General features: G+C 41.6%; 2 protein-coding genes across 14 annotated transcripts in view; one reads left to right on the plus strand and one right to left on the minus strand.

Annotated features, from left to right (window-relative positions):
• SMARCD3 (SWI/SNF related, matrix associated, actin dependent regulator of chromatin, subfamily d, member 3) overlaps nt 1-10073 on the plus strand; it is an 85166-nt gene extending 75093 nt beyond the window's left edge. For all 13 annotated transcript variants that reach the window (XM_057424274.1, XM_057424272.1, XM_057424270.1 and 10 more), the window contains 7 exons: nt 435-536; nt 2534-2695; nt 3288-3385; nt 4743-4878; nt 7073-7195; nt 9566-9667; nt 9765-10073. In XM_057424274.1, coding sequence (XP_057280257.1) covers nt 435-536; nt 2534-2695; nt 3288-3385; nt 4743-4878; nt 7073-7195; nt 9566-9667; nt 9765-9818 — 777 coding nt within the window. In that variant the 3' untranslated portion in view covers nt 9819-10073. The remainder of the gene's footprint in view (nt 1-434; nt 537-2533; nt 2696-3287; nt 3386-4742; nt 4879-7072; nt 7196-9565; nt 9668-9764) is intronic.
• A 9667-nt stretch (nt 10074-19740) lies between these two features.
• Nucleotides 19741-22715, minus strand: LRRC14B (leucine rich repeat containing 14B). The gene is made up of 2 exons (XM_057424265.1): nt 21811-22715; nt 19741-20383 (listed from the first exon to the last, which is right to left on the minus strand). Exons 1-2 carry the CDS (start codon nt 22713-22715, stop codon nt 19741-19743), a joined length of 1548 nt encoding a protein of 515 aa, XP_057280248.1.
• Nucleotides 22716-25139: the final 2424 nt, after the last annotated feature.

Genomic DNA, 25139 nt, shown 5'->3' on the forward strand with positions numbered 1-25139 from the left:
AGTTCCCTTGCATTCATTATCTCATTAGAATACTTCGTGTAAAGTTTTCAAAGTTCCATTCTTTTTAAGAATTGTTTTCCTAGCAGAATCTATATGGTCTAAAACCATAGATGTGGTGGTGATGTAGTGCACATCTTTGGACAGAATGTACGAAACGATGAAAATATTGTGCACATTTTTCGTAACGAGTAAAGCTTGTTAACAGCAGAACAGCTTGTGCATGTAAGCTGAATTGTAAGGGCAGAGCGAGAGATTAATTGGGGGAGGGAGGGTGTTTTGTGGGTTTTTTTTTCCCTTTTCTTTCTGTTTTTTAATTAATTGCAAGATCTCCAGAAGGCTTGTACTAGTCTTATTCTTACATGGCATACTGTGCACCTCCATGGATATCACTGAAGAAAAAGACTGACCCTATTACTTGCTTTTTCCTTTGGCAGTGGCACAGAACTCCTACAACCCAGGAAACGGATGGCTTCCAGGTGAAAAGACCTGGTGATGTCAGTGTGCGGTGCACATTACTCCTCATGTTGGACTACCAGGTCAGCAGACTGCTTTTGGCATGGGAATTACAGCCACTGGGACATAGTGCAACAGAGCAAATTCATCCTGTCACATATATCAAAACCCAATATACTTGGGACTCAGAATGTCACATAGTCCATTGAGGTCAGAATGACACCAAACTGACAGATTATTTAAAAATTAAAGGGGACATATTAAACAAGTTTCTATTACAGCCTAGCAAAATACTGTTCTTAGCACTATGATAATTAGTATTTTTATTGTCCATCTGCAGAAAGAATATGTATTTCCACCTCACACTTCTCAAAGAATAGCCAGATAAGTTGCACATGAGTTATGGTTCTGTACAGAATTTCAAAGGAGCGGCTTTTGCTAGTGGTACCTGAACTGTGCAGCTGTGGCAGCCTTTTTTTTCAGAGCAGACTACACAGTGTTCCTGGGTTCTTCAGTTTTGATTACATTGTGCCCTAAACTGTCATAAGACAACAGTGCCCTGAAAGGGTTAGAGTTGCTTTTACTAATAGTAAAAGGTCTTGTTAGGCATTCCTGCTTCCTTTCTTTTGTCAGTATTAGTTCTATTGTACTAGTAGTATTTGTGGGCTGAGCCCAAACAAGTCAGGGAACTGATCCATTTGAAAACTAACAAGACTGACTTTGAAATTGGATCCCTGATCCCAGTCACAGGAAACAACAACAACAAGAATAAGTTAGGCAAAATTAGGTTATTCTGCCTTGGGATACAATGTGTAAGAGGTTCCTGGGCACAATTTCAAACTACTTTAAGCTATCATAAGAATAAGCTGCTCAAAAAAACCCACTTTCATTTCAGTTGTGGCTGTGCACTGCCACAGTCTCCATCCTCTTGGCACAAACAGTGGAGATTGCAGTTGTGGAGCTCACTAATCTGACTGAAACCATCCCTGAATGAAAAGTTGCTGTCTTAAGGAAATTAATAGAAGTTGCTGAGAGGACATGGGATCTCCCTTCTCAATGGTAGTTCAGTCTCAGATACATTTTGATTGTATAAGATCTTACTTACTCTGTGCCATTCTCTTTCCCCTCCATGCAGATAGCATCTGTCCAGGGAAAAGACATTCCATTTTATGTTAACATAGAGAAAATTTTAGGAATTTAAGAGAGTGTATGAGCTAACTGCAATGCTGATGTAACCAGTTAAAATCTTTATTGTTAAGACAGTATAATGGTGTTTGTTATGCTCACCATTATTATAAATTTATGCTTTAAAAAAGATGTTCTCCTATGCTTAAGTCTCGATTTGCTCTAAAGTTAGCATTGGGTGACAGGACACGCAACAGTAATCCTTGCCTAATAATGTGGCAATTATTATACTTGAGTATGGGAGCACACTAGAAGGGGCACCAAATCCAAAAGTATCCAAGGAATGTATGTTACTAGAGATGGCAAAACACGGTAGTTCAAGAGTTGTATCGCAGAGGTCAAGAGAAGAAACATATTGTATCACCTAGCTATGGTTTGTTAAATTTTTTGGTACCCTGCAGAATGGTGTGAACATGCCTGAAAAACAGAGTTCCTGGGTATTTTGTTGCTGTGAGGCAGCTGAGCATTTATTAGCAAAAGTTGAAACATCATCCTGACTTTATTCTCTCTGTCTGTGGTTAACCTTCAGAGGAAGGTCCATCCTCTTTCTTCCCCACTTCCTAAAGTCAAGATATGCACCAGTGTTGAAAAGGAAAATTCCTTTCTGAGTCTGCATGCAAATTGTTATTATCTAACTAACACATGTGATACAGATAGTCTGTGTGCATAGCACATGTAGAGTGTCCCTCTTTTTCTTTTCAAACCCTAGACATAGCTCTTCCAGAGCACTGACAGTGATACACGTTTGAGCATTTTGTATTTTTTTCAATCTCTGCTATTGCATGGGGTGCTTTGCCTGAGAAACAGAGTCCCACAAGAATCGAAGCTGAAACGTCATATCTGTGTATCTGGTTGCTTTTCTCTCTATTGCCATTTCCATCTCTTTCTGTTACAGCCTCCACAGTTTAAACTGGACCCACGACTAGCCCGTTTGCTGGGCATACACACACAGACCCGGTCAGCCATCATCCAGGCTCTCTGGCAGTACATCAAAACAAACAAGCTGCAAGACTCCCATGATAAAGAATACATTAACTGTGACAAATACTTCCAGCAGGTAGCTCCCTTTTGGACACAGTAGCTCTTCAGGGGCAAACTGGAGTGGATCCCTTCCAAGAGGCTATTTAGGTTTTGGTTGAAAATAAGTAAAACCATATTGCCTTTTTATTTTCCCCTTAATCTTAGAAAAAAAAACCCACCCAAAACCCCAGATGTTTTTAAAATTCCAAAGTGTTTTCTTGTATTTTTATTTAGCATGAAATATTGCAGGAAACATATCTTGGGAAAAATAAAGCAAACTGCTTTTATATTTCCTCTGGTAAAAAAAAAAAATTTTTTTCTTTACGATATGCTGTTTCAAACCCTTACTGAAAGAGGAAGTGTTCACTTCTCTCCCATTATCGATACACTTGATACTGGTGTTCTGTTAAAGTGGCCTCTGCCCTTTGGCAACTAAACCAAAAGTGGCATACCTAAAATTGTTGTAATCTGATGCATCTGTCAACTAGCCCAGGCTGTAACTACAGAAGCATAAAAGCCAGAATTATAGCTTTCAAAATCACCTTACTTTTGAACTGTTGATTTCTTACTTTCTCATTTGATTGCAGTTTATGTTTTGGACAAGGATAACATGCTTTATTGTATTCCAGATCTTTGACTGCCCACGGCTAAAGTTTTCTGAAATTCCTCAGAGACTCACTAACCTGCTGCTGCCACCAGACCCTATAGTGATAAACCATATAATCAGGTAAGTGGGTGGGTCAGCTCAGCACTGTCATGTGCAAAACACTCACTATATAAAATACAGAAACAGCTACAGTAGCAGGGACCAGAATCTAGTTTTTATAACTTCCAGGTTAGTACCTTGGACTTTCTTGTGTGTTTATTCTCTGTGTCATTCTGGTCTATGTAATTCTGAATGATTTTCAATAGAATGGTACCAATTCTCTAGGAGTATACAAAACAACTTCTTATTTTTATGCCTACTAGAATACCACTGAAAGAGTTGGTCAGGTTTCTTTCCTAAGGGGAGAGGAATGAGAGTTTGAATCCACTTAGAGGGAAAAAGAGGGAAATGAAGTAAGATATTGTACATCATGAACAATCATTCCAGTCACTGTAAAATGTACAGCAGTATTACAGTTTCAAATACAGTGGCCAGTCCATGCATGCTTTGTTGGGATTAGGTCAGCTGTTGTTTGGGTGTTGATCTTATTTCTAAGAATGTAAACTAGTCAGAGATCTCAAGAGATTCGCAGTATAGAATGCCTAGATTCAGAGAAGGTCATTGTGATCAAGAGTACTGAGCTTCTGGCATCCTTGTCAAAACAAATGTATTCCTGGCATAGTAGATGAAATACAACTCTCAGCTATCTAGGGCACTTCCAGCACATTCCGTATATAAGTGACAACTTGGAGGGGGGGAGAGGGACATGGACAGATAAAGAGATTCTTTATCTGTCGTTCAGATACTTCAGTCTTTCCCAAGTTCTTTTGTGGTCTTGGTCAAAACTCTGATTCTGGGTGTTTAAATATTATTGTTAATTGAGCATAGTGACTTCATTTCCTACAGAATATTGACAACAAACATTTCTGAATATACTTAAAATTAGGTTCTTTATTTTAAATTTAATATACATTATAAGAAGTTTAAATATTACATAGGCTATCAAAACAAAATTTTGCTTTTTGATTTGAGTGTATAAAACAGAGTAATCAAAAAGCAGCTTGACTACCATGTAGATTGCTAGCTATATATAAACTGTAATTGAAGACAACTCAGTGACCTATTTGGTGGACCAAAAAAAGCTGAGGTCCTCAGGGATAGTCATTGTCTTGAAGAAAAATGACAAGGAACTGATGGTTATGTTTCCAGGGGCAGAGAGACAGCAAAGAGCCTCTGAATTCTGATTGATGAAAGATGAGACAATATACTAGGATATACAAATATATAAAGATACTTTTGTTCTTAAACTCTGTTCTTAAACTCTTAAACTCCTAAGTGTCTGCAGTGGGCTTTATCAAAGAGTGTATTCTTGGCTGGATGGATATTTATTCTGATTCATTACGGCAGTTCTAATGGTCTTCTGTTATACTCTCTATAGTGTTGACCCAAACGATCAGAAGAAGACAGCTTGTTATGACATAGATGTAGAAGTTGAAGACCCATTAAAGGGACAGATGAGTAGTTTTCTTCTCTCAACAGCTAACCAACAGGAGATTACAGCATTGGACAACAAGGTACTAGCCCAGGAGTAAGGTATCACATGGCATATATTGCGTATCACATGACATTGCGTACCTTCATGTGGGCTTGGTGTCACATGTCAAAGACAGTACTGTTATAAGACAGAGGCTTCTTAATTGGATGTGCTTTCAAGGGATGAATCAGCCACATGGAATGGGAATACAGAGGAGTGAGTGGCATTCCTGGTTAGGATGTGATCCAGGGCTTGACACAGTTGTCGAGGTGATAGAAACAGAGTTTCATAGGTGGTATAATGAGTCCCCTGGCATTCAATAATCATCTGAACTGTTTGACTATAACTTTTTATTGAGAGGTCATGGTATCTTGCTAAATTGCTATAAAGCAAAGCTAAGAGAATGTCATACTCCGGATGTGTCTTGTGCCTGTTTGGTTGCAGAACAGCTCTCTGCTGTAGGTGCAAATATGGAAAATGCATGGAAGAAAAATCAATTGGAGCAGTTGGCAGAATTGTTTTCAGGGTTATTGAAAAAGGATCACGTGTACTTTAAATAACAGTATCTGTCTTACAGCAGTGGTGAGCTCTGCAGGCTTGTATTAGGGGTTCATGTAGTGGACTGTTAGCCAGCTTTTGGCATGTGTATAAATGGCTGGTTTAGGTTGGTAAGGAATGAACAAAAGTGGCTTCTCAGAGCAAGGGAAGAAGAGGTGTGACACTGGACCAGAGATGACTTATGTGACGTACAGATAGGCCCAGTTTCTGTTTGTTTACCTCTAATACAAACAAATATGTTAAACCCTGGTCTTCATATGATTTTAAAGGGGGGCTGGACACTAGCAGTCCTGTGTATTCTGGTAACCACTGCAGCATTTTTTGTTTTATGGCTCTTGAGAAAGGTCCTTTGCAGGAGGGCAGCTGCTCAGCCAGTTGGTTCCCAGCCTATATAGGCTTGCATGCAGCATGCATAGCGTTATTCCATTTCCAGTTCAGCCCACGATTTCCGATGTCTGCATCACTCCTTTTTTTGAGCACCTCCTACAGCAGACAGCAAGCTATGATTAGTGAGGTTTCTGAAGTAACTTCTAAGTGAACTGGCATAGGCTGCTGCATTGTTACCATCTGTACCATTTATTGCTGTGCTGTCACAGAGTCCTCTAGTGGAAACTCGGTGCGTGCCAACAGATTTCTCTCCAGCGTGGCTACATCATTTTCCCAAATAAGGAATGATTTTAAGTGGACAGCAGCTCTCTTCTGTTAACATACCATATAGTTGTGCATACACTAGTGGCCTTGATGGCGCAGCGAGATCAGGGAAGGATTATTTTCCCCATGTGCCTGGCCATATTAGCTGTTATGACAAAATAGATGTATACATGAAACTAAAAAAGACAGGTTTAAAATGTCAAACTGGAATTTGAGAGGAATGGAATAGCGGAAGTTCGCTTTTCTATGTGTGTATGTGCAAATGATTCATTAACTGTCCTCCCACTGATCATATTTGATCTTGTTATCCAGGATGATTATAGGACCTTGACTTTAGGACTGTTTGGAGTCTTCATTCTTCCTTGATGGCTAATGCTCAATTTTTTCATCATATTTCTGAAGATATGACTCATTTTCTATAAACTTTCCATATTCCTGAGTTTTCATTTTCACACTCTTTTTGGCACCTTTAATGGGCTTTCTCATAAGAAAAAAATGTAGAAGTTGTGGCTGATATGTGAGTTAATTTAATGTGGACGTGATCAGGCAATCACTAGAAATTTTAAGGATCACAGCAAGGTATTGAATATATGATGATGATTAAACTGGGCAGTAACTGCTTTCTTGCATTGGGCACTGTCTAAAGACATATTATATAGCATCTTTCCTGAAAAATCTCAGAGTTGTCAGAAAGACTAATTATACACAGGACATTATTACATTGTATAGCGACATGACTTAGCTCTTCAGTATTGTATATAGCATCCTATTCAGCAGTTCAGTGTAGGAAGTGAAGAAGAATCCCATACATACCTGTGTAGCAGAAGTACAGGTGAAACCAAAATGTAATTGCAAGATTGCGGTGAACTCCCTCTTTGAAGGGAGAAAGCCATGGGGACCTGTGCAAGTCTGAGGTACATAACTGTCACCTTTATACTTCACAAGAAATGCTAATAGGGCTCACCTCAGGGTTACTGGATCATGGGAAGAATCAAGTACATCTGCTTTGTTTTTTTTTCTGTCAGATTCATGAGACAATTGAATCTATAAATCAGCTAAAAATACAACGTGATTTCATGCTGAGTTTCTCCAAAGATCCCAAAGGATACATCCAAGACCTTCTCCGGTCCCAAAGCAGGGATCTTAAGGTAAGCTAAGGTTTGAAGAAGAATGAATAATGGAACCAGAATATAAGAATTTTATCTTAGTGCATATACAGTGTATAGCTAAAACATCCAGGATGGAAAACTGGTAGAAGACGGATATTGAGTGGAATACTGCAATCCCAGAGCAGACAGTATGCAGGAAAGACAGCTTAGGCTGTATTCTACTTTCAGCAGAACAGCTGTGCTTAACGGTGGGTGAATTTGTGGTCAGACAGCAAGAGTGAAGTGCAGGGCTGTGTTGGTGTATTCTGTAAAATTAAAGCTGTATTGTGTATGATAACACAATTTGAGGATTTTGTTTGTTCATAATTTAATCTTATTTAATAAACAGCACATTAAATATGAACTGCCTTTGAGCTTAGCTTTGAGGTACCTAAGAAATGGAACGTAAACAAGTTCATTTTTTTGCCAACAAAAATTAATAATTTGTTCCTCATAAAGACACCTCAAAATCAGATGTATTAATGAATCCATGAAATGATTTTAATAAAATTGTATCTTTCAAATAGAAATGTCTAGTTTCTTAGTCAATAGTCTTCCAAAGGTCTGTTGTTAAGATTATGATTATTATTATTTACACTGTATTCAAAAGGGGACAGGCATTTGAAAGAATGTTTAAATAAAGCACCTTTTAAGCTTGAAGAGCTTAAAAACTAAGTTGCTGTAGAGCTTCTCTGACTGAATACTTAGAACAGTTGTTCAGTGCTCTCCCTGACTGACAGCCAGTCCCCTAAGGGCCTTCTCTGTAATGTTCTGCCCTGCTTGCATTGGAATTATAATTGCACAATAGTACTCTGCAAAACATGTAAAGATTTTTATATTTACCCTTAATTCTGTGATGGTGGAGACTTAGTCATCCGAATGTTATTTTTTTATAGAATCATAGGATGGTTTCAGTTGGAAGGAACCTTAAAGCTCGTCGAGTTCCAACCCCCTGCTATGGGCAGGGACACCTTCCACTGGACCAGGTTGCTCCAAGCCCCGTCCAGTCTGGCCAGGGGTGGGGAAGCTACAGGTTCTTGTGGCAACCTCTGCCAGTGCCTCATCAGCCACATCATAAAGAAGTCTTTCTTATATCTAATTTAAACCTACCCTCTTTCAGCTTAAAACCGTTGCCTCTTGTCACTACAGGCCTTGGTAAAAAGTCTGTCCCCACCTTTCTTTAAAAACTCCTTTAAGTATTGAATGGCACAGTAAGGTCTCTCTACAGCCTTCTGTTCTCCAGGGTGAACTCCAGCTCTCTCATCTTTTCTTCATAGGAGAGGTGTTTCACCCCTGTCACAATTTTCGTGGCCTCCTCTGGACCCACTCCAACAGCTCCATGTCTTTCTTGTACTGTGGATCCCAGAGCTGGACACAGTACTGCAGGTGGGATCTCACAAGAGCAGAGTAGAGGGACAAATCTAGCTCCAGCTGGCCTTAGCTTTCCTGAGCTGATCCCTACACATCTGGGCAGGATCCCCATATTCTTCCCAAGATACAAGTCCCTAGTTCCACTGCCTGTTCATTTCCTTCTTATGCTTTAGTTTGACCAAGACGTCCTTGCTGTGTCATGCTGGTCTCTGCCTTCCTTTCCCTGTTTCTTACAAATGGGGATCTAGAGCTCTTTCACTCTTAAGAAAAATGTCCTTAAAGAGCTGTCAGCTCTGTTCAGCTTCTTTGTCCTTAAGGACAGTTTTCCAGGTGGTCCCATCCACTAATTCCTTAAACAACTTTCTGTTCAAATCCTACTTTCTTGGTAGTTGTGTAGAGACTGGAAAAGCAGCTCAGGACTTTTCTGAATTACTAGGGTTCTGTTCCTCACACTTCAGTAGAATAATTTGTCCTTAACGCTTTCGCCATCAGAACTTTACTTGAAATCAAGGTAAAATACACTTTGAGATAAGGGCAACACTAGTATAGATTTGTGTTTCAATCTAATGTGAATACCCTAATAATTTCAAACTGTTACCTTATGTATGGGTAACTACTGAGGTTCTTTGAATACATAGGCTAATAAAATAGATGGTGCTGGGGAACTTTTCCTGGGTGCTGGAACTAAGCTATCCATGCTGTCAAACTGTTAGTGATTGTGGCACTTGGCCAGGGCAACTACTGGTGTTTAGAATTATTCCTTGGCACAGAGAAAGCAGAGGTTAGGAGCTGTTCACAGCTGACAATTTGTATGTGACCATACTGTTTTGGTAATTAAGCACACATGCCATTCATTGTCCATTTGCCTTGGGCTTAAAGAATGGTCCTGAACATTTTTAATGCAGTAATACAGATAAAATTTGACTTTAGGTAAATCTCTTTACATTTCTTTACACGGTAGAGGAACTATAATGAAAAACATTTTTATTTTTGTCACAGGTGATGACTGATGTAGTTGGAAACCCAGAGGAAGAACGCAGAGCTGAATTTTATCATGAGCCATGGTCTCAAGAGGCTGTGAGCAGATATTTCTACTGCAAGGTATGAGGGAATTATCCATACTGCTGGCTTATAAATGAATCTTCTGCCACTAAAAAATTGAATCTGCTAAACTGTATAGTTTCTCTTTTACTTTCAGATCCAGCAGCGCCGGCAGGAACTGGAACAATCTCTGGGAGTGCGCAACACATAAGTACTGTTCACAAGATCCCATTGGCATCATGACCACCAAACCAGTGGACTTCCCAGTGTTACTTAGCTCACTGTTACACATGGACCTGCTTGCTGACTGGATGAGAATGTACCATCAGCACACCAGTCAGAACACCAGCTTTGAGTGACCCTTGAAAATCTTGCCCATGGGGTGTGTCTCAAACAATTCAAGGCCAGAGACAGCGCCATACAGGTGTCAGTGTTAAAGAAGATTAAAGGTTCATTCATCAACGCACATTATTAAGTTTTAGTGGAAAGTTCAGACACTACACAGCAAATCCTACTGGGCTATGCATAGAATTGTGGGTGGCACTGAAGGGGGAGGTTGAGATAGGTATTATAGGAGACTACAGATTTAGAGAAATAAATGCAGTTCTCATACTATTTACCTAAGAGTCTCAAATAGTAACTTCTCTGGAATTATACAAGATTGTCTTTCTTATAGCTGTGGAATGCTTTACATTCCTGAATAGATTTTTTACTCCAGGTGGAACAGTACAAGAAGCCATCTCACCATGGGAGAGAAGAAACTAGGAGGATTTTCATTTCTGGAATGAAGAGCCCTCTGGAAGAAAGAAGCATAGTCAGAACATCTCTTCTGCAAATTCTAATACTTCTTTTTTCCCTTGCCCCTGCAGTGAAAGGTAGACTGATTTACATTATCTGTAGATGGGTATGATCAGTGTGCTGTACTGAGAGGAAGAGAATTATCTGAGGGATAAGAGCTTCTTAGGCATCCTTTATGTCAGTGGTATTAGCAAAGCTGAGGTTGAAGCAAGAAATGAGGCATTCTGAGAAGATAAAAATAACTTAATGGTGCTTTGCTGATACCTGCCTTGAACACAGCAGATACTAACAATAAGCATATATGTAAAATACAGGACACTTAAATGTTTCTCTGTGTGCCAGTAGGGATCTGCACTGAAAAGAAGTTCCCTGATTGTTAAGTTGGTGCAGAATCCAAGAAGCTTAACTTCTTATAATGTGGCAGTTTTCTCTTCAAGATGTTAACAGGTCTCACATTTTGATTATAGGTGAACTGCCTGTTACTATGAATGATTTGGTTCCCCCATACATGATACATACTGGTCATATAGGATGCTGTTGAGTTATAAAGCACTATCAGCCTTAAATAGCACAGAGAACGTATCACATTGAAACCATGTTCTTTGTAAATGTACAGCAAATTCAGACTATGGGAATTTAAACCATATTTAATTGGATGCAGGGACATCTTCATTTAATCCTCCTCTCACTCTCATTTTTTGTAGTGCATAGATTAGTCTGTAATTAATGGCCCAACATGACTTCTAGTGCAAAAAGCAGCTGCCAGATTGTAACTGTCCAGATGATGTGGCACTCAAAATGCTCTTAGGTTACTCCTTTGAATCTCCTTTCACTTTCTTGGAAAGATAATCAAATTCACGTGTGGTACGGGAGACTGCTCTTCTGAATAATGCACTTTGCTATAGTATTGTCCTTCTCTCTTCTGCTATCTTTGCCAATTTCTTTCTGTGTCGAACTGAAAGTTTCTTCTGTCCAGTCACAAGAGATAGTCTTCTCTTCCACCCCTTCATTTAATACCTGTGCTTTCACAGAAATAGTGCTATAGCCTTCACTCTGTCCATTGTGTTCAGAGATATCGTGGAAAATTTACATTTGATTACAGTCATGATGGTAATACCATCGCGCAGAACCATTGGTGTGAGAAAAAGCATAGCTGTACCTCTTTGCCCGAGGCCTTTTACCAGGAATGGCTTTGTTTGGAACTTTTTTTGCGTTAAAACCTCTTTTTGCAGTAAAACGTGAAATCTTGCAATCTTAAACGGGGTATGGTGAAGGGCTGTGAGGCTGCCAGACTTGAAATCTTACTTTCTTTAGGACTCCACTAATTGGAATACAAGCAAGCATTGAGGGAAAACAGTGGGGATCGTCTGCTACTGTGCTTCCATATTTATTATGCTGCTGTGTCAGTTGTGTGCATGCTGTCCAGTGTATAAAACTCTTTTCTGTATGTGGTAAACAGAGCAGCTACATTCAGGGGATGCATTCAGTCTCAAGGAATAAGAAATGCGGAGAATGATATGCAAGGATGTGAGAAGGGCATGGGACTGGGATAGATGCCTATGGGATGTCTGCCAAGGAATTTTGTGTTTTGAGAACTTTCCCATTGAAGTGGCAAATCTTTGTACAGAGAAATTTCAGTCATGTGCCACAGCTGGCAACATAATGGAGTCCAGCCTGCTTTTAGAATCTCTCTGTTGAATTAATTGGATGGATCTGTTTCCAAGTCTGTTTCAGAGCAAGCTAATGAAATTAATGTGGTATTGCTGCCCAGTGTTCACAACAGCATCACTGGAGGGTGGATCTATGTAAAGCACCAATGCTGTACTGAAGTGTGTATGTGTGCATGTGTCCATGCATGCACATGCATGAGTCAGCCACTGTAGATGATGCTAAGGATGTCAATCCAAAATCTAAATTCTTACATCCCACTGACTATATTCCTACTGTACGTGAAAAGAATGGTCACCAACAGTGAGTCTTAGGAATAGCTGTCAGGTGTGTTTCCTTTGATTAAACTGGCATTTGAGATTTTGATGCTTTTTTCCTGTGTTTGGGTCTTCCACTGAAGAGACACAGAGAAATTCTGTCCTCTGTTCCAGGAGTGCAGCCAGGAGCTTGCTTGTTTGCAAAAAGAGAAATTATATTTGAAGAGAAATAATGGAGGAATACTGGGCATATGCTTGGGCATATGAAAATGAAAATGCAGTGGTAGTAGTACTGAACAGGCATGTAATTGTGGCAGATTGTGAATGATAAATTCATTTTAAGTTCAGAATGGTTGTCATTTTGTGTGTATAAAAAAGGAAAAGAAGATGTTTGGTTTGTTCAGCCTGGAGACAGCTCCAGGGAGACTTAGAGCAACCTTCCAAAACCTAAAGAAAGCCTGCAAGAAATCTGGAGAGGGACTTTTTACAAGGGCAGGTAGTGACAGGACAAGGGAAAATGGCTTTAAACTGACATAGGGGAGATTTACATTAGATATTAGGAAGAAGTTCTTCCCTGTGAGGGTGGTGAGACCCTGGCACAGGTTGCCCAGAGAAGCTGTGGCTGCTCTGTCCCTGGAAGAGTTCAAGGCCGGGCTGGACAAGGCTTAGAGCAACCTGGTCTCATAGAAGGTGTCCCTGCCCATGGCAGGGGATTGGAACTAGATGAGCTTTAGTGTCTCTTCAACCTGAACCACTCTGTGATTCTGTGTTTTGGAGTCTTCAGTTGCTGCCACAGTACGATACAAATCTGTGTATATTGCAAGAAAACATTCTGTGCGTAGATGTATTTAATGCATAGATGATAATATAGACTGTTAGGAAATATAGCATCAAACTAGGAGAGGGTTAAAACAGAATTCTGGAGTACCAGTAGAAGATAAAGCTGTCTGGGAGCTGAAGTGTTGACATGGCAGGTTTGAAACACTTTTTTTAGTCCTTTGTGCTGTTGGCCATGAGGCAGGATTCAGACCACGAGTTCTTAGAAGTTTAAGGGAAAACAAATGATTGATTATGGAATAGAGAGAATACAGCAGTAGAAAATGAAATAAAAAGATGGAGCAGAGCACCACTGAAGTGTCTGTAAGACTTAGTGCAGGATAATGTGCAAAGTACTTTGGAAATAGCACAGTCTATGTGAGTCTGTATATGTTGTGTGCACGTGTGTATGTTTACCTGTAGAGAGCATTTGGGAGAGAGCCAGTCTCAACTTGGATATAGCCTGGGAAATGGCCAGGCAGGACAAATCCAAATGTTCTGCAAGTAATTTTGAGACATACTGTCAAAACATTTTCCACTGTTATTAACAGGGATTCAGTTGTTCAGCTTAGCAGGGTGAGTAGTTGTAGTGCCGACATTGTTTCAGCTGGCAAGTTTTTTAAACCACATTGTTTAGAATTTATTCTGTGGAAGCCAAGTGAAAATATTAGTTCATATGTCAATATTGGGGCATATCCTCGGGTTTCTAATTTTGCCAAAATGCTAATTTGGTATTGGGGTTTTTTTTTGGCCTGTTTTTTTTTTTTTTTTTTGTTTTGGTATCTTGATAACCCTTTATGGCAAAGAGGGGGAAAAGAAAGCACTTTTTTCCTGAAGAAAGGTCTCCTTTCTGTAACTGCTCTGTTGTTTAATAGGATATATCTGTTCTGCCAGATCCTGTATGATAAACACCTTTTCCAATCTCACTGAAGAAAGGAACTCCATTAAAAGAAAAATACAACTGTGGGTTTGTGAGAGTGAGCAAATATGTGTATAAAGAGGGGGAGAGGGAGAAGAGAGAGACTCCCTCTACTCTATAGCCACCATATCTTCATTGTATGATGCTGAGTGATTCGTAGGAAAGCTTTTAACAATAAATACTTTGTTTCTTTGTATCTTTTGCACTAACCCTGCGTTTCTGAACAAAGACAAGTACAGTTGGTTTCTTTCTGCTCCTACTATTCTCAAATTTTTGGATTTCCATTCAGCTTTGCATGCACCTGCGCACACCCATACACAGGGTTAAACATACACAGGTTTTCATAGGACTTTACAAGGTGAGAATTGTTGCTGTTTGTATCTTTCTTATGTAAATTTGTTTCTTCACTGGATTCCGTCTTCAACCATTTTCATAATGAAACAGAGAAAAGTCCTTACTATTGGAGGGGTCTGGCTCCCCTCCAGGAAAAATCGTTACCACTGGAGTACCTTTATCACTATCACTATTACTGCAGCTGGGGCTAGAGCCTGAATGCTCAGAGGTGTTGTAGAAAATAATACAGGCACCACCCAGACTGCGGTAGGAATTACACAGATGTCACCTCCACTTTAATAAAAAGAATCAGAGTTCCTTTTCCACTGCGTTTAATACAGCAGTTACAACTCGAGCTGGGTGCCTCTCCAGAGGGGCCTGCCTGTTGATTGTTACTGCGTTTCATAATCTCTACAGGTTCCTTGATTTCTTGGTGGCACTTAAGGCGCATAAAAACCTGTTTGCTGAGTCTGGTTTTTCTCCTTTTCTGATTTGCTCCCACAGCCTCCAGGCTCCCTTTTTGTTGTGTCTTGAGACATTTCCTTATCTTTTGTTACATAATATCCTGTAAAGTTTTATTTATACTTATCTACCAGTTACATTTCCATAGATAAAAACAAAGGTTAAAGTACAGTACAAGTGGCCTAAGGTTTCATTTACTTTAGTCACTAGTGCTAAGCTCTGGTACAAATTCTCACTACAGAGGATCCTGGAATAAGCTGCGTAAACAGCACGCAGCCTCCCAACAGAGGTACTACAGAGCCAGTAATACCAGAAACCTTTCTCAGGATGAGCAAGCTACAGTTCAGCCCAGTAAGAAGATTTTGTGTCTGGGTTAAGGTTTCTTAGCCCAACAGTGGCAGGAAAGAATGACAAGTGAGGTGGGTGAAGAGTAGAAAGTGAGAAGGGTGAAAAAGGAAAGGAAGACCTCTCTCGTGCTCCCTGCCCTTGTTCTTTTTTAAATCCCTCTCTGTTGTGCTGCCCATCTGAGGTCTTTTTCATTATCTGCCCTGCGCCTCCTCCCTCTTTCTGCCTCTCCTCCTCTGACGCTCCTGTTTCTTTCTCCACCCCTGTCCTGGTCCCTTCACCCTCCGGTCGTGCTGTGCCTATCATTTCTCTTGTACCAGTCTTTTATGGTTTTCTCTTGCTGTCCCGGTCCCTGCCTCACGCTTTCTCGCTACTCTCCGCCTGGCTGCCGCTTGTTTCTCCTTGTGTCCTGCGCCCTGCTCTTCTTGTTTTGGTGGGCTCCGCCCTTCAGCCCATCTGTCCGAAAGCCAACCGACCTCCGAAGTACCCCTGGGGCAGGGAGAATGTCGGGGGTCCCGAGCCCTGCAGCAGGCTCGCTCCCGCGGCTTGTTATGTGGGCCGATGTGAGCCAGCGGAAGAGCGGAGCTGTCGCCGAGAGAGGCGGGTGCCGAGGCCGGCAGGGTTTGTGACAGAGGCTCAGATCGGCACAGCGCTGGGGCGGGGGGGGGGGGGAGAGGGCTGTGCCCGGAGCCACTCTGGGGAGGGTACGGTCGCAGTCGCTGCGGGTACCACATGCGTCTGCGGTGGACAAGAACTGACAGGACTGGAGGGGACGGTGTCCCCGGACGACCAAAAAGGAAGGACGGCTGCCTCCCGAGCATGCCGGGAGCTGTAGTCCTGGGACGCGGGGCGACGCCAGAGTCGCTTCTGCCGCCCAGCGACCAACATTCGGTACAGCACTTGGAGCCCCGCGCAATGCGCCAGCAGCGTTACACCGCGCTCGCTACCGGCGCCCAACGGCCAAACGTCGCTGCCGCATCTCGCGTGCCGCGCGTGCGCGAGGGGGTAAGCGGTGCCAAATACCTCTGCTGCAGCTCCGCCAGCATAGGGTGGTTTGGGTTGGAAGGGACCTTAAAGCCCATCCAGTTCCACCCCCTGCCACGGGCAGGGACACCTTCACCAGACCAGGTTGCTCCAAGCCCCAATCAACCTGGCCTTGAACACTGCCAGGGATGGGGCAGCCACAGCTTCTCTGGGCAGTCTGTGCCAGGCCCTCACTACTCTCACCATAACGACTTTCTTCCTTATATCTAACCCAAATCGGCCTTGTTTCAGTTTGAATGCATTGCCCCTTGTCCTATCACTACACTCCCTGACAACGAGTCCCTCTCCAGCAACCTTGTAGACCCTTCAGGTACTTCTATGAGGTCTCCATACAGCCTTCTCCAGGCTGAACAGCCCAGATTTTCTCAGCCTTTGTATGTGAGGTGCTCCAGCCCCTTTATCATCCTCGTGGCCTCCTGGTTGGAGCTGGACTTGCTCCAACAGATCTATGGCCTTCTTTTTTGAGGACGCTGCACACAGTACTCCCAGTGGGATCTCATGAGACTGGAATAGAAGGGAAGAATCCCCTACCTTGGCCTCTTGGTGATGCAGCCCAGGAAATGGTTGGTTTCCAGGCTGCCAGCGCACACTGCCGGGTCATGTTGAGCTTCTCATCACTCAATGCCCACAAGTCCTTCTCCATAGGGCTGCTCTGAATCTCTTCTCCTCCCAACCTGTAGCTTTGCCTGGAATTGCCCTGACACATGGGTGCAAGTGATATGCGGATAGACTCCACAAGTCGTTAAAGTTGTAAAGTAGGTATGCTTTTATTCAGCACGGAGGCTCATGGGAGGTCGTTCCTCCAAAAACATGTGCACCTCAGCATTGTTCTTCTTCATATTTATCCTCTAAACGATTACATATTCATGAGGTTACACAACACACCTATACATATTCATGACCTACGCCCCCCCCCCCCTTCATATTATAATGAGGTAAAAGGTCCTTGCTTGCAAAGGGTCTCCTGGTGGTCAAGGGCGGGGGTCTCAAGATGAAGTAAACAAGTCTTCCCTGAACTTTTCATCTCTAGTCGTTGTGCATGTTCCCTGGTGATTTAGTCACTGTCCAAAACCGCAAAGCTGATTTCAGTCGGTTTAGGGGTCTAGAGAACAGGAGTTACTGTTTCTTCCTCCTATCAATAGCCTTGGTCCTCCCACTCTGTTCCTGCAAGCACGATAAGTGTTGAGCACGTATTTGTTGAGTAAGCACGAGTAAGCAATAATATTGTTAAGCAAGCGGCTTAATCCTACCCCCCCCGTATATCGGCTAACCCTTCGCGTCACAAGCACGACGGAGGGCCCCGCCGTCGCGCTCGCTGTTGCCCTCGGCGACCAAACGGCGTCGGTGATGCGAGGGCTCCACGCTGCCGCCCGCCGGCGACGGGCATTGCGTTGCAATGGGAAGCAACCGTCGGGTGCTCGCGGGTGCTGCCGCCTCGTGGCCGAAGCGTGGCGCTGCAGCCGGGCGTTCCCTCTCTGCCGGCAGCCGGCGCATGCGCGGTGTCCCACGGTAGCAAGAGCGGCGCGGTGGTGCGGGTGAAGGTTGAGGAGAACCATGAGGCGAGTGAGCCTCTTCGGTGTATGCACGGGTGTCCCTTGCCCGCTGGCTCCTGGGAGTGGTGGGTGGAGGAGCTTCGAACCGCCCGGTGTGGCAGCTGCCCGTCAGCTGGAGGTGAGCCGGGTCAGGGCAGCCCCAGGCAGTTTGCTGGGAGCCGCACCTGGAGTCTTGTGTTCAGTTCTGGGCCTTTCAGCTGCAACAAAGACACTGAGGTGCTGGAGCGGGTCCAGAGAAGGGTAACAAAGCCGGTGAAGGTCTGTAGCACAAGTGTGATGAGCGGCTGAGGGAGCTGGGGTTGTTTAGTCTGGAGAAGAGAAGGCTCAGGGGGAACTCTACAACCACTTGGGAGGCGGATGGAGCAAGGAGGTGGCTGGTCTCCAAAGTAACTAATGATAGGACAAGAGGTAATGGCCTCAAGTTACACCAGGGAAGTTTAGACTGGATATTAGGAAAAATTTCTTCACAGAGAGGGTAATCAGGTACTGGAATAGGCTGTCAAGGAAACAGAATCGCCATCCCTGGAAGAGTTCAGAAACCATGTAGATGGGACCCTCAGTAACATGGGTTAGTGGTGGTTTTGTCAGTCCTGGGGTAACAGTTGGACACAATGATCTTAAAGGTCTTTTCAAACCCAGTTGATTCTATAATTCTGTGATTCTAAATGTAGGAAATAGTACACCCCCCCTTTTAGTACTCTTCCCCTCCCAGTACTCTCCCCCCCTTACAGTACTTTCCCCAGATTTGTTTTGTGGGGCCCTGTGGCTGCACTCTGACACCCTGTTGGCCCCTTTACCAGCATTCCAACACTGTGTGTGGAGGTCTGAGATTCTGTTTACTCTGTCACTCAAATACATTTGCACTGGAGCTTGCCAAATGAATGTGATTTTCATTTTGTTTTCCAGGCAGTGGTTGATAATTCCGTGGCAGAACAATGCACAGTCCTGGCAGGAGAGGGCAGAGTTTTATGCAGATGAGCTTCTAGTTACTCAGCAACCCACCTTATCCCGTTTCCACATTTTTTGAAATTAGCATTGGATACATTTTTGTATATGTGTTTTTGAAACTAGCCTTTTCTGCATTATTGCCACTGTCTTAGACTTTCTTTAAAAGAGCTGAAAGCAGCTGGGTACATTCTATCGCTAAGAAACTGACTGAACAAAGGGAGCAGTTTGAGGCACTTACCTGCTGACATCAGAAGCATGGCTGTGCAGCACTGTCCTGGTATGCCTTTGTAAAATGTTTAGCAAGAGCTTCAGCAGAATCCTCTTTATATTACTGGGGGAAGTAGGGGAAAATCACCTGCTGTCAGCCAGCCATTTGGTCTGCTGACTCGTCAGTATGGAACTTTACTCCTCACCAGCACAATGTGTTTGACGACCTCTGAAATTCCCCATGCAAAAGGAGGTTTTATCATGCTTGCCTCTGTGGAAGAAAGAGGCATAGAGACATGGAGGCTTTTATACATCCCCCACTACTGGGAATGTACTGGATTAAACACAGACTGCTGAATTTGGATGGCCAAGGGCAAAACAAAAATTGATTTAGGGAGCCATAGGTGAAGATTGGTGCACAATCTTTTAGACAAACTGTTGGGCTTGGGAAAGGGCTTTCCTGTCTTTTCTGTAGGGATAACAAGCCTCATTGCTGAATCCAAAGGAAATCAACCAAGCTTAGACACCTATTGTTTTATTGAGAAATAAAGTGCTTTTGTGAAAAATAATAAGGTCTTAAGGGTCCTCATTTGCAAGCAATTAGTGCTTATGTAAGGTGTATGCAATAGATACAGTGTAGTTAAAATACCTCAGATGATCAGAGGCTATTTGATCAAAAGTAAATTCAGCTGAGAAATTAAACCTCAAGACTGATCAATGAAGGTATAGTTCTAGAAAACCCTAACTTCTAATTTGACAGCAGCTCATCACCATATTGCATCTTTAACTCATTTTTAAAGAAGTAGTGAACTTTTCTAAAGTCTCTTTGAAGGACTTGATCAGATAAGCTCCCAGTTCATTGTTTGTCTCCTCAACAGCTGCGTCATAGCTGCCAAAGAGTGGAGTTGAAGCTTTCACATCCTCCCTGTTTGCTTGGAGTAAGATGAGGTTAAGTTCCTCTGCTACACTTTCGTATTTTCTTTGATCGAATCTGCAGAGACTGGCATCATCAATCGGGTAGGTGATGCCAGTAGGGTAGCAGTCCCTTGGAACTGGGAACTCCACAGTTTTCAGCATTGGCAATTCACAGAGAAATGCAAAAAGCTGTTTAAGCGCTTGGGATGACAGCGGATTTCCAATAAACTTAAACTCCTGTAGTTTCTGACAAGGACTTAAACTTAAAATCAACATGTTGAGATGAGTGTCTTGGATATTACAGTCCTCCAAGGTAAGACTTCTGAGTACTGAAGAGGAATGGCTGAGAAGCTTAAAGAATGTTGATGGGTAAAGGTCATGTATATTGTGACCACTCAGGTCCAGGGCTTCTAAGTGATTAGCATGGAAGCTGTTGGCTAAATAGGCCATATCAGCATGGTTTAGTGAACAGTTAGAAATATCCAGCATCTTCAGTGGAGTTTTTAGTGGACTGCAGAATTAAAGACAGAAAAAGTTTTATGACATAAAACATTGAAATGCTACACTTACAACATTACATGTGACTATTCACATTGTGAATGTAGTCATCTGGCATATTTGTTATTTTTCTAACCTCTTTTGACAAAATGAAGCGTATGCCAACAATGACAAGTAATTTTCCTCCTGCAGTTCAGTTCCGTTAATTAGCTCCTACTTTATGTGTCTCCTACTATGTAGTTTTAATGGGGATTAATTTGATAACATCCTATGTGTCTATTTTGTAAGCAGTTACATGTTGGCAAGTGTCTATTACTTGCTGAATTAACAGTGTATCATTACTACCATGAAAGTATTGGTGGCTGCTTCTTGTAAAAAGCTGTTATAATTCCAGAGATTTAGAAAATTTCCATTAAGGAAGGGTTCATGCCAAGATGAATGCTAACTAGTATTCTAACAAGACATCTGTTTTTGTTTCTCATTTTGTTTCTAGTATATTTTTAAATGCCCAAGAGGTTTACACATTGTTTTTTTTCTAGAGTTTTGAAGAGACCTTGAGATGATGAAGTGTGGAAGAAGTGTTCCTGAGATTATGTGCAAATATTCTAGTTGAATATAAAATAGCTCTGACAGATGAAAATAAAGAGATCCCTTTCATACATACTAAATCTTAGTGAGACTTCTGCCACAGACCTCAGCTGGATCAAGGTTAGGAACTTGTTATTTATTTCTATCAATATAAGCAGTGTGCCATTCACATCTTTTAAATGAAGTTACTTTGTACAGGAGGAATTTTAAACCAAGGTGATTTGTCTGAATGAAACTTTTGAATGCCTTTGCTTTTCAGAGCATCTAAAAAAATAGTTAACTTATTTTCTGTTCAAATATGAACACTGTTCACAGGCAACTTGTTATCTTTTTGAGAATTGCCATTTTTTCCTAGGAATTCATCATGAATATTCATATATTAGCTTAATATGCAGTACAGAAAAGCGTCAGATCTCTCTTGCTTTGAGGTCAACAGATACAACTAAAATGAGTCTTGAATCAAAGTCTACTGTCCACCTGTCCACCTAAAAATACAGTATCTGCGGAATCTCAGTAAATTTACTGCCTGGTTTTTAGAGGACAAAAATTCACTAGAGACCCTGAAAAATACCTGGAATATGAAAAATACCTGGCCTCGGGTCTTGCACCAAAAGCCAGCCAAGCTGACTGAGATACAAGCTCAAGAACATGGCAAATTAAAAATGTCTGGGTATACCCCTCTCTTACGTGGTAGCCAAAGTATATTTTCATCATTCTAGTCAGAGAGGTTCTGGAAAACTAATAATAGTCAGTTCTTCTAAATGTATTAAATAACACTGGCTTCCCATTCTCCCCAAAAACGCACGAAAGACTATTCTTACACTTTGACTAAAAGCTGGATGACCAAATTACCTGAGCAGTTTCTGTATTCTTCCTGTGAGTATAGAAAAGGATATACTCAGCTCAGTCAGCTGTGTCATTTCACCCATCTTTTCTCCAATATTAGCAAGTATCCCTTCATCTGCATCTGTGAACCTCCGCACATTAAATGTTCGTGCCGGCAAGGTCAAGGACATCAATAGAGGAAAGTGAATACTGTTGAAGAGTATTTCCAGGTGTTCCATTTCCAAGCGAACATTGTGAACTATTTCCAGTTTGCGCAACAAAGAAGGATCAGTGAGCTTTATGATGTAGAAGAATTTCTGCAAAGCCAGGTTGTCAGATCTGAATGCCACACAGCAGATCTTTAGTGGACAGTAGCATTTCTTTAGCAGGGCCTGCACCACCAGCTCATAGTTCCGCTCTGTAACATACAAATCAATGAACACATCAATACTGATTTCAAAGGTACCTGGGTTGCACTGTGTTTGTTGCAGGTAAACCAGCAGTTCCAAACAAAGCTTAGAGAGCAGCTGTGTTCTGGTCCACCTGCCCATTCTCTTCTTACACTCACAAGACTGAACTTCAACATCTTTTATACCCGTGAGGTCCACCACTTTCAACTTTTTCATGTAGGGAGAAGAATGATTCAGCACATAGTCTCTCAGGCCTGTCAGACAGCTCTCCAAGCACACTGAGCATGTTCTATGGCTCAGATCTTCCTGGTAGTCCACAGTAGTTCCCAAAAGTTTTCCAATGTTAAAGTCAGCAAGTGGCCAGTTCTTTACCAAGTCATGAATAACTTCCCCTTGCTCCAGTAAATAGCTGGCTTTAAAAAGAAGAGGAAAAAGATTATGGGCTACACCACCAAGAGTCTTCCTGGCAAACTCTGCATTTGACACGAATGCTTCAGCACTAATGAATCGGAGAGACTTCATTGTTCCTCTGGACTCCTTGCTGTCATGGAGAGTGACTTTGCAGTTAACTAAAGATCCTAGTTGCTTATCACCTTCTATTTTTGTCTGCAGCTGCTGTTTGCTGCTAATGGAAACCTTGCTGGGAAGGCAGAATGAACAGTCACATGCTGATCCTCAGCTTTCTATTTTGGAGCTCCACAGTGATTCTGCAGTAATTAACTGTGAGATCTTTGGTCAGAGAACATTTACTTCATTTCAGCCCTCACATACAGCAAAGCTAACTCAGCTAAGTACAGAACACCACCAGCAGGAACAGTAAGATGAAGGCAGCACATATACATGAGTATTTATCTTTTCTGTGCTGTACAGAAAGACAGTCAGGATTCCAACTTCAACACAACATGATCTGTATTCCACAGATTCACATGGTGATTTTTCTATTGGATAGATTTCTAAGGACTGGTTACAACTAAATTTAAAAACAAGTCAAAACATTCTGTCTTAATTTAATGCCTTACCTTAAGGCACATCTGCTGTATCTCCAAGGTATCTCATAAAACACTAAAATTATCTGAATAAAATAATTACTATAACATGAGTGGTAATTATTTTATTTTTACTCAAATCATTACAAAGATCCTAAAATGCTGATTTACTGAAGCAGGCAGCAGAAATATTTACAGGGCTAGTCTTACTCCTCTAATGTTTTTGCTTAAGGGTTCCAGTTTTGCATTGCATAGGCAACTATCTAAATGGAAGTAGTGCATCAGTTAGCATCTGCTACTAGGAGGTAAAACCCCTGAATTAACTCCAGAATGCTACTGCCTACTTGCAGAAGGTCTAAGTATCTACATGCAGGGAGGAATTAAGACAAAACAATGTTTAAACTAAAATGTATGATAACAATATCACACAGATGATTCCAAGGTCATTTTTTGATAAATAAACTGTAATGAAACTTGATAAACTGTGATCATCCTGTGACATTTGTACAAGAAAAAGCTGGGGAAGCCTTGGGCAACAGAGAAGTCTTCAAGAATGATAGGATGGCAAGCAAATTTCTCTGCTAAAACCAGAACAGAGAGTTTTGTCTCCTATGGACCCACTGAAGAATCTTGTAAACTATCCCCATGCCCAGCAAGCTGAAAGCCCTGATCTTCACAAGTCAGGACTGTACTAGAGCTAGGGGGAAGCCCAAGTCCTTGTTCCCTAGAGTTTTGGAACTTATACTACCATTCTGATTTAAGCTGCTCTCTTGACAATTCTATCCTTAAGAATACCCAACTGCAGGAAATTATATTTCCACCTGAAGATGCTTTTCTATCTGCTGGCATAAGAGTTAAGAAAGGGGAGATCAGAACCTGTTTACACATCTCCCTTCTCCCCCCACCCCATCGATAATTTATGGGATTTCCTTTGGTCACCTAACAGCACTTTGAAAACAGTGAATTTATTTATCCTTTATGTAGATTTTTTTTTAATATTAAATATTTCTAAAATATTTAGAGTACTAAAATACTTTCAACATCAGTTAGATTTAAGATGGAGAGAATTGTGAACCTGAGACCTTGAGTTGATTGCAACATAAAGTCTTTTGGGGTTGGTGATTAGCTGGCAAGTGATGCTGGGAGATTAAAAAAAGAAAGAATCAGTAAACACCATAATTGGCTACAACATATTTGTGTTCTGTTATCACTCTTCATGAATGTTGGGATTGCCATATCTGCATCTGGCTCCCTCTATGCTCAGATTTCAAAACCACAGTGCACTCTGACTTCGGCAGAAGTTTCCCTTCTGTGTTGCTAAAACATATTAAAAATAATTTTAATTATACAAGTTTGTGCTGCCCTGCAAGAAAACATGTTTACAGAACTTCAGATATTCCCTATAGCACAATCTTAACAGCCTTGGATTTCACCTTAGAGGAAATTCCAAAGCATGAAAACAAGCTAACAAATTGGAGCCCTAAAAAAATCTACAAGCGAGAGGATAATTGCCTACATAAAGGTCCAAATAATGCTGCATTTCAACTGACTAGACTGCTAAAGAAATAAACATTAAATGTTTCCACTGCTGAAGAAATAAAAAGAAAGACAATTTATTCTGGCATACTGACAATTCATTTTGTTTTCCAATTTACAAGACAGAGAAAAAAGCGTGTAGAAGTAATGAGAAGGAAGGTCAGGCAGCCTTTTCCTTTCTCTTTCTCGCATTCCCTCTTCTTGCTTCTCCCAAACCACATTTTCTGTTGCGGGATCTTCCTGCTACCAAAGCATTCCAGAAAGATAGAGCTTGTGATGGGCTGGCACGTCATTTATTAACCTATGACTAGATAAAATATGTCATACCATCTATCACAGTAGATAGATGTATTTAGTATGCTCATTTAGTAGCATATAAAAATATCGGATTCAGATTAGTTCAAGGGTAACAGAAAATCTTTTT

Source organism: Pezoporus wallicus, unplaced genomic scaffold (genome assembly GCF_028554395.1).
Source record: "Pezoporus wallicus isolate ANWC-B61680 ecotype Strahan unplaced genomic scaffold, APGP_CSIRO_Pwel_v1 contig_5485, whole genome shotgun sequence".
NCBI classification, from domain to species: Eukaryota; Metazoa; Chordata; class Aves; order Psittaciformes; family Psittacidae; genus Pezoporus; species Pezoporus wallicus.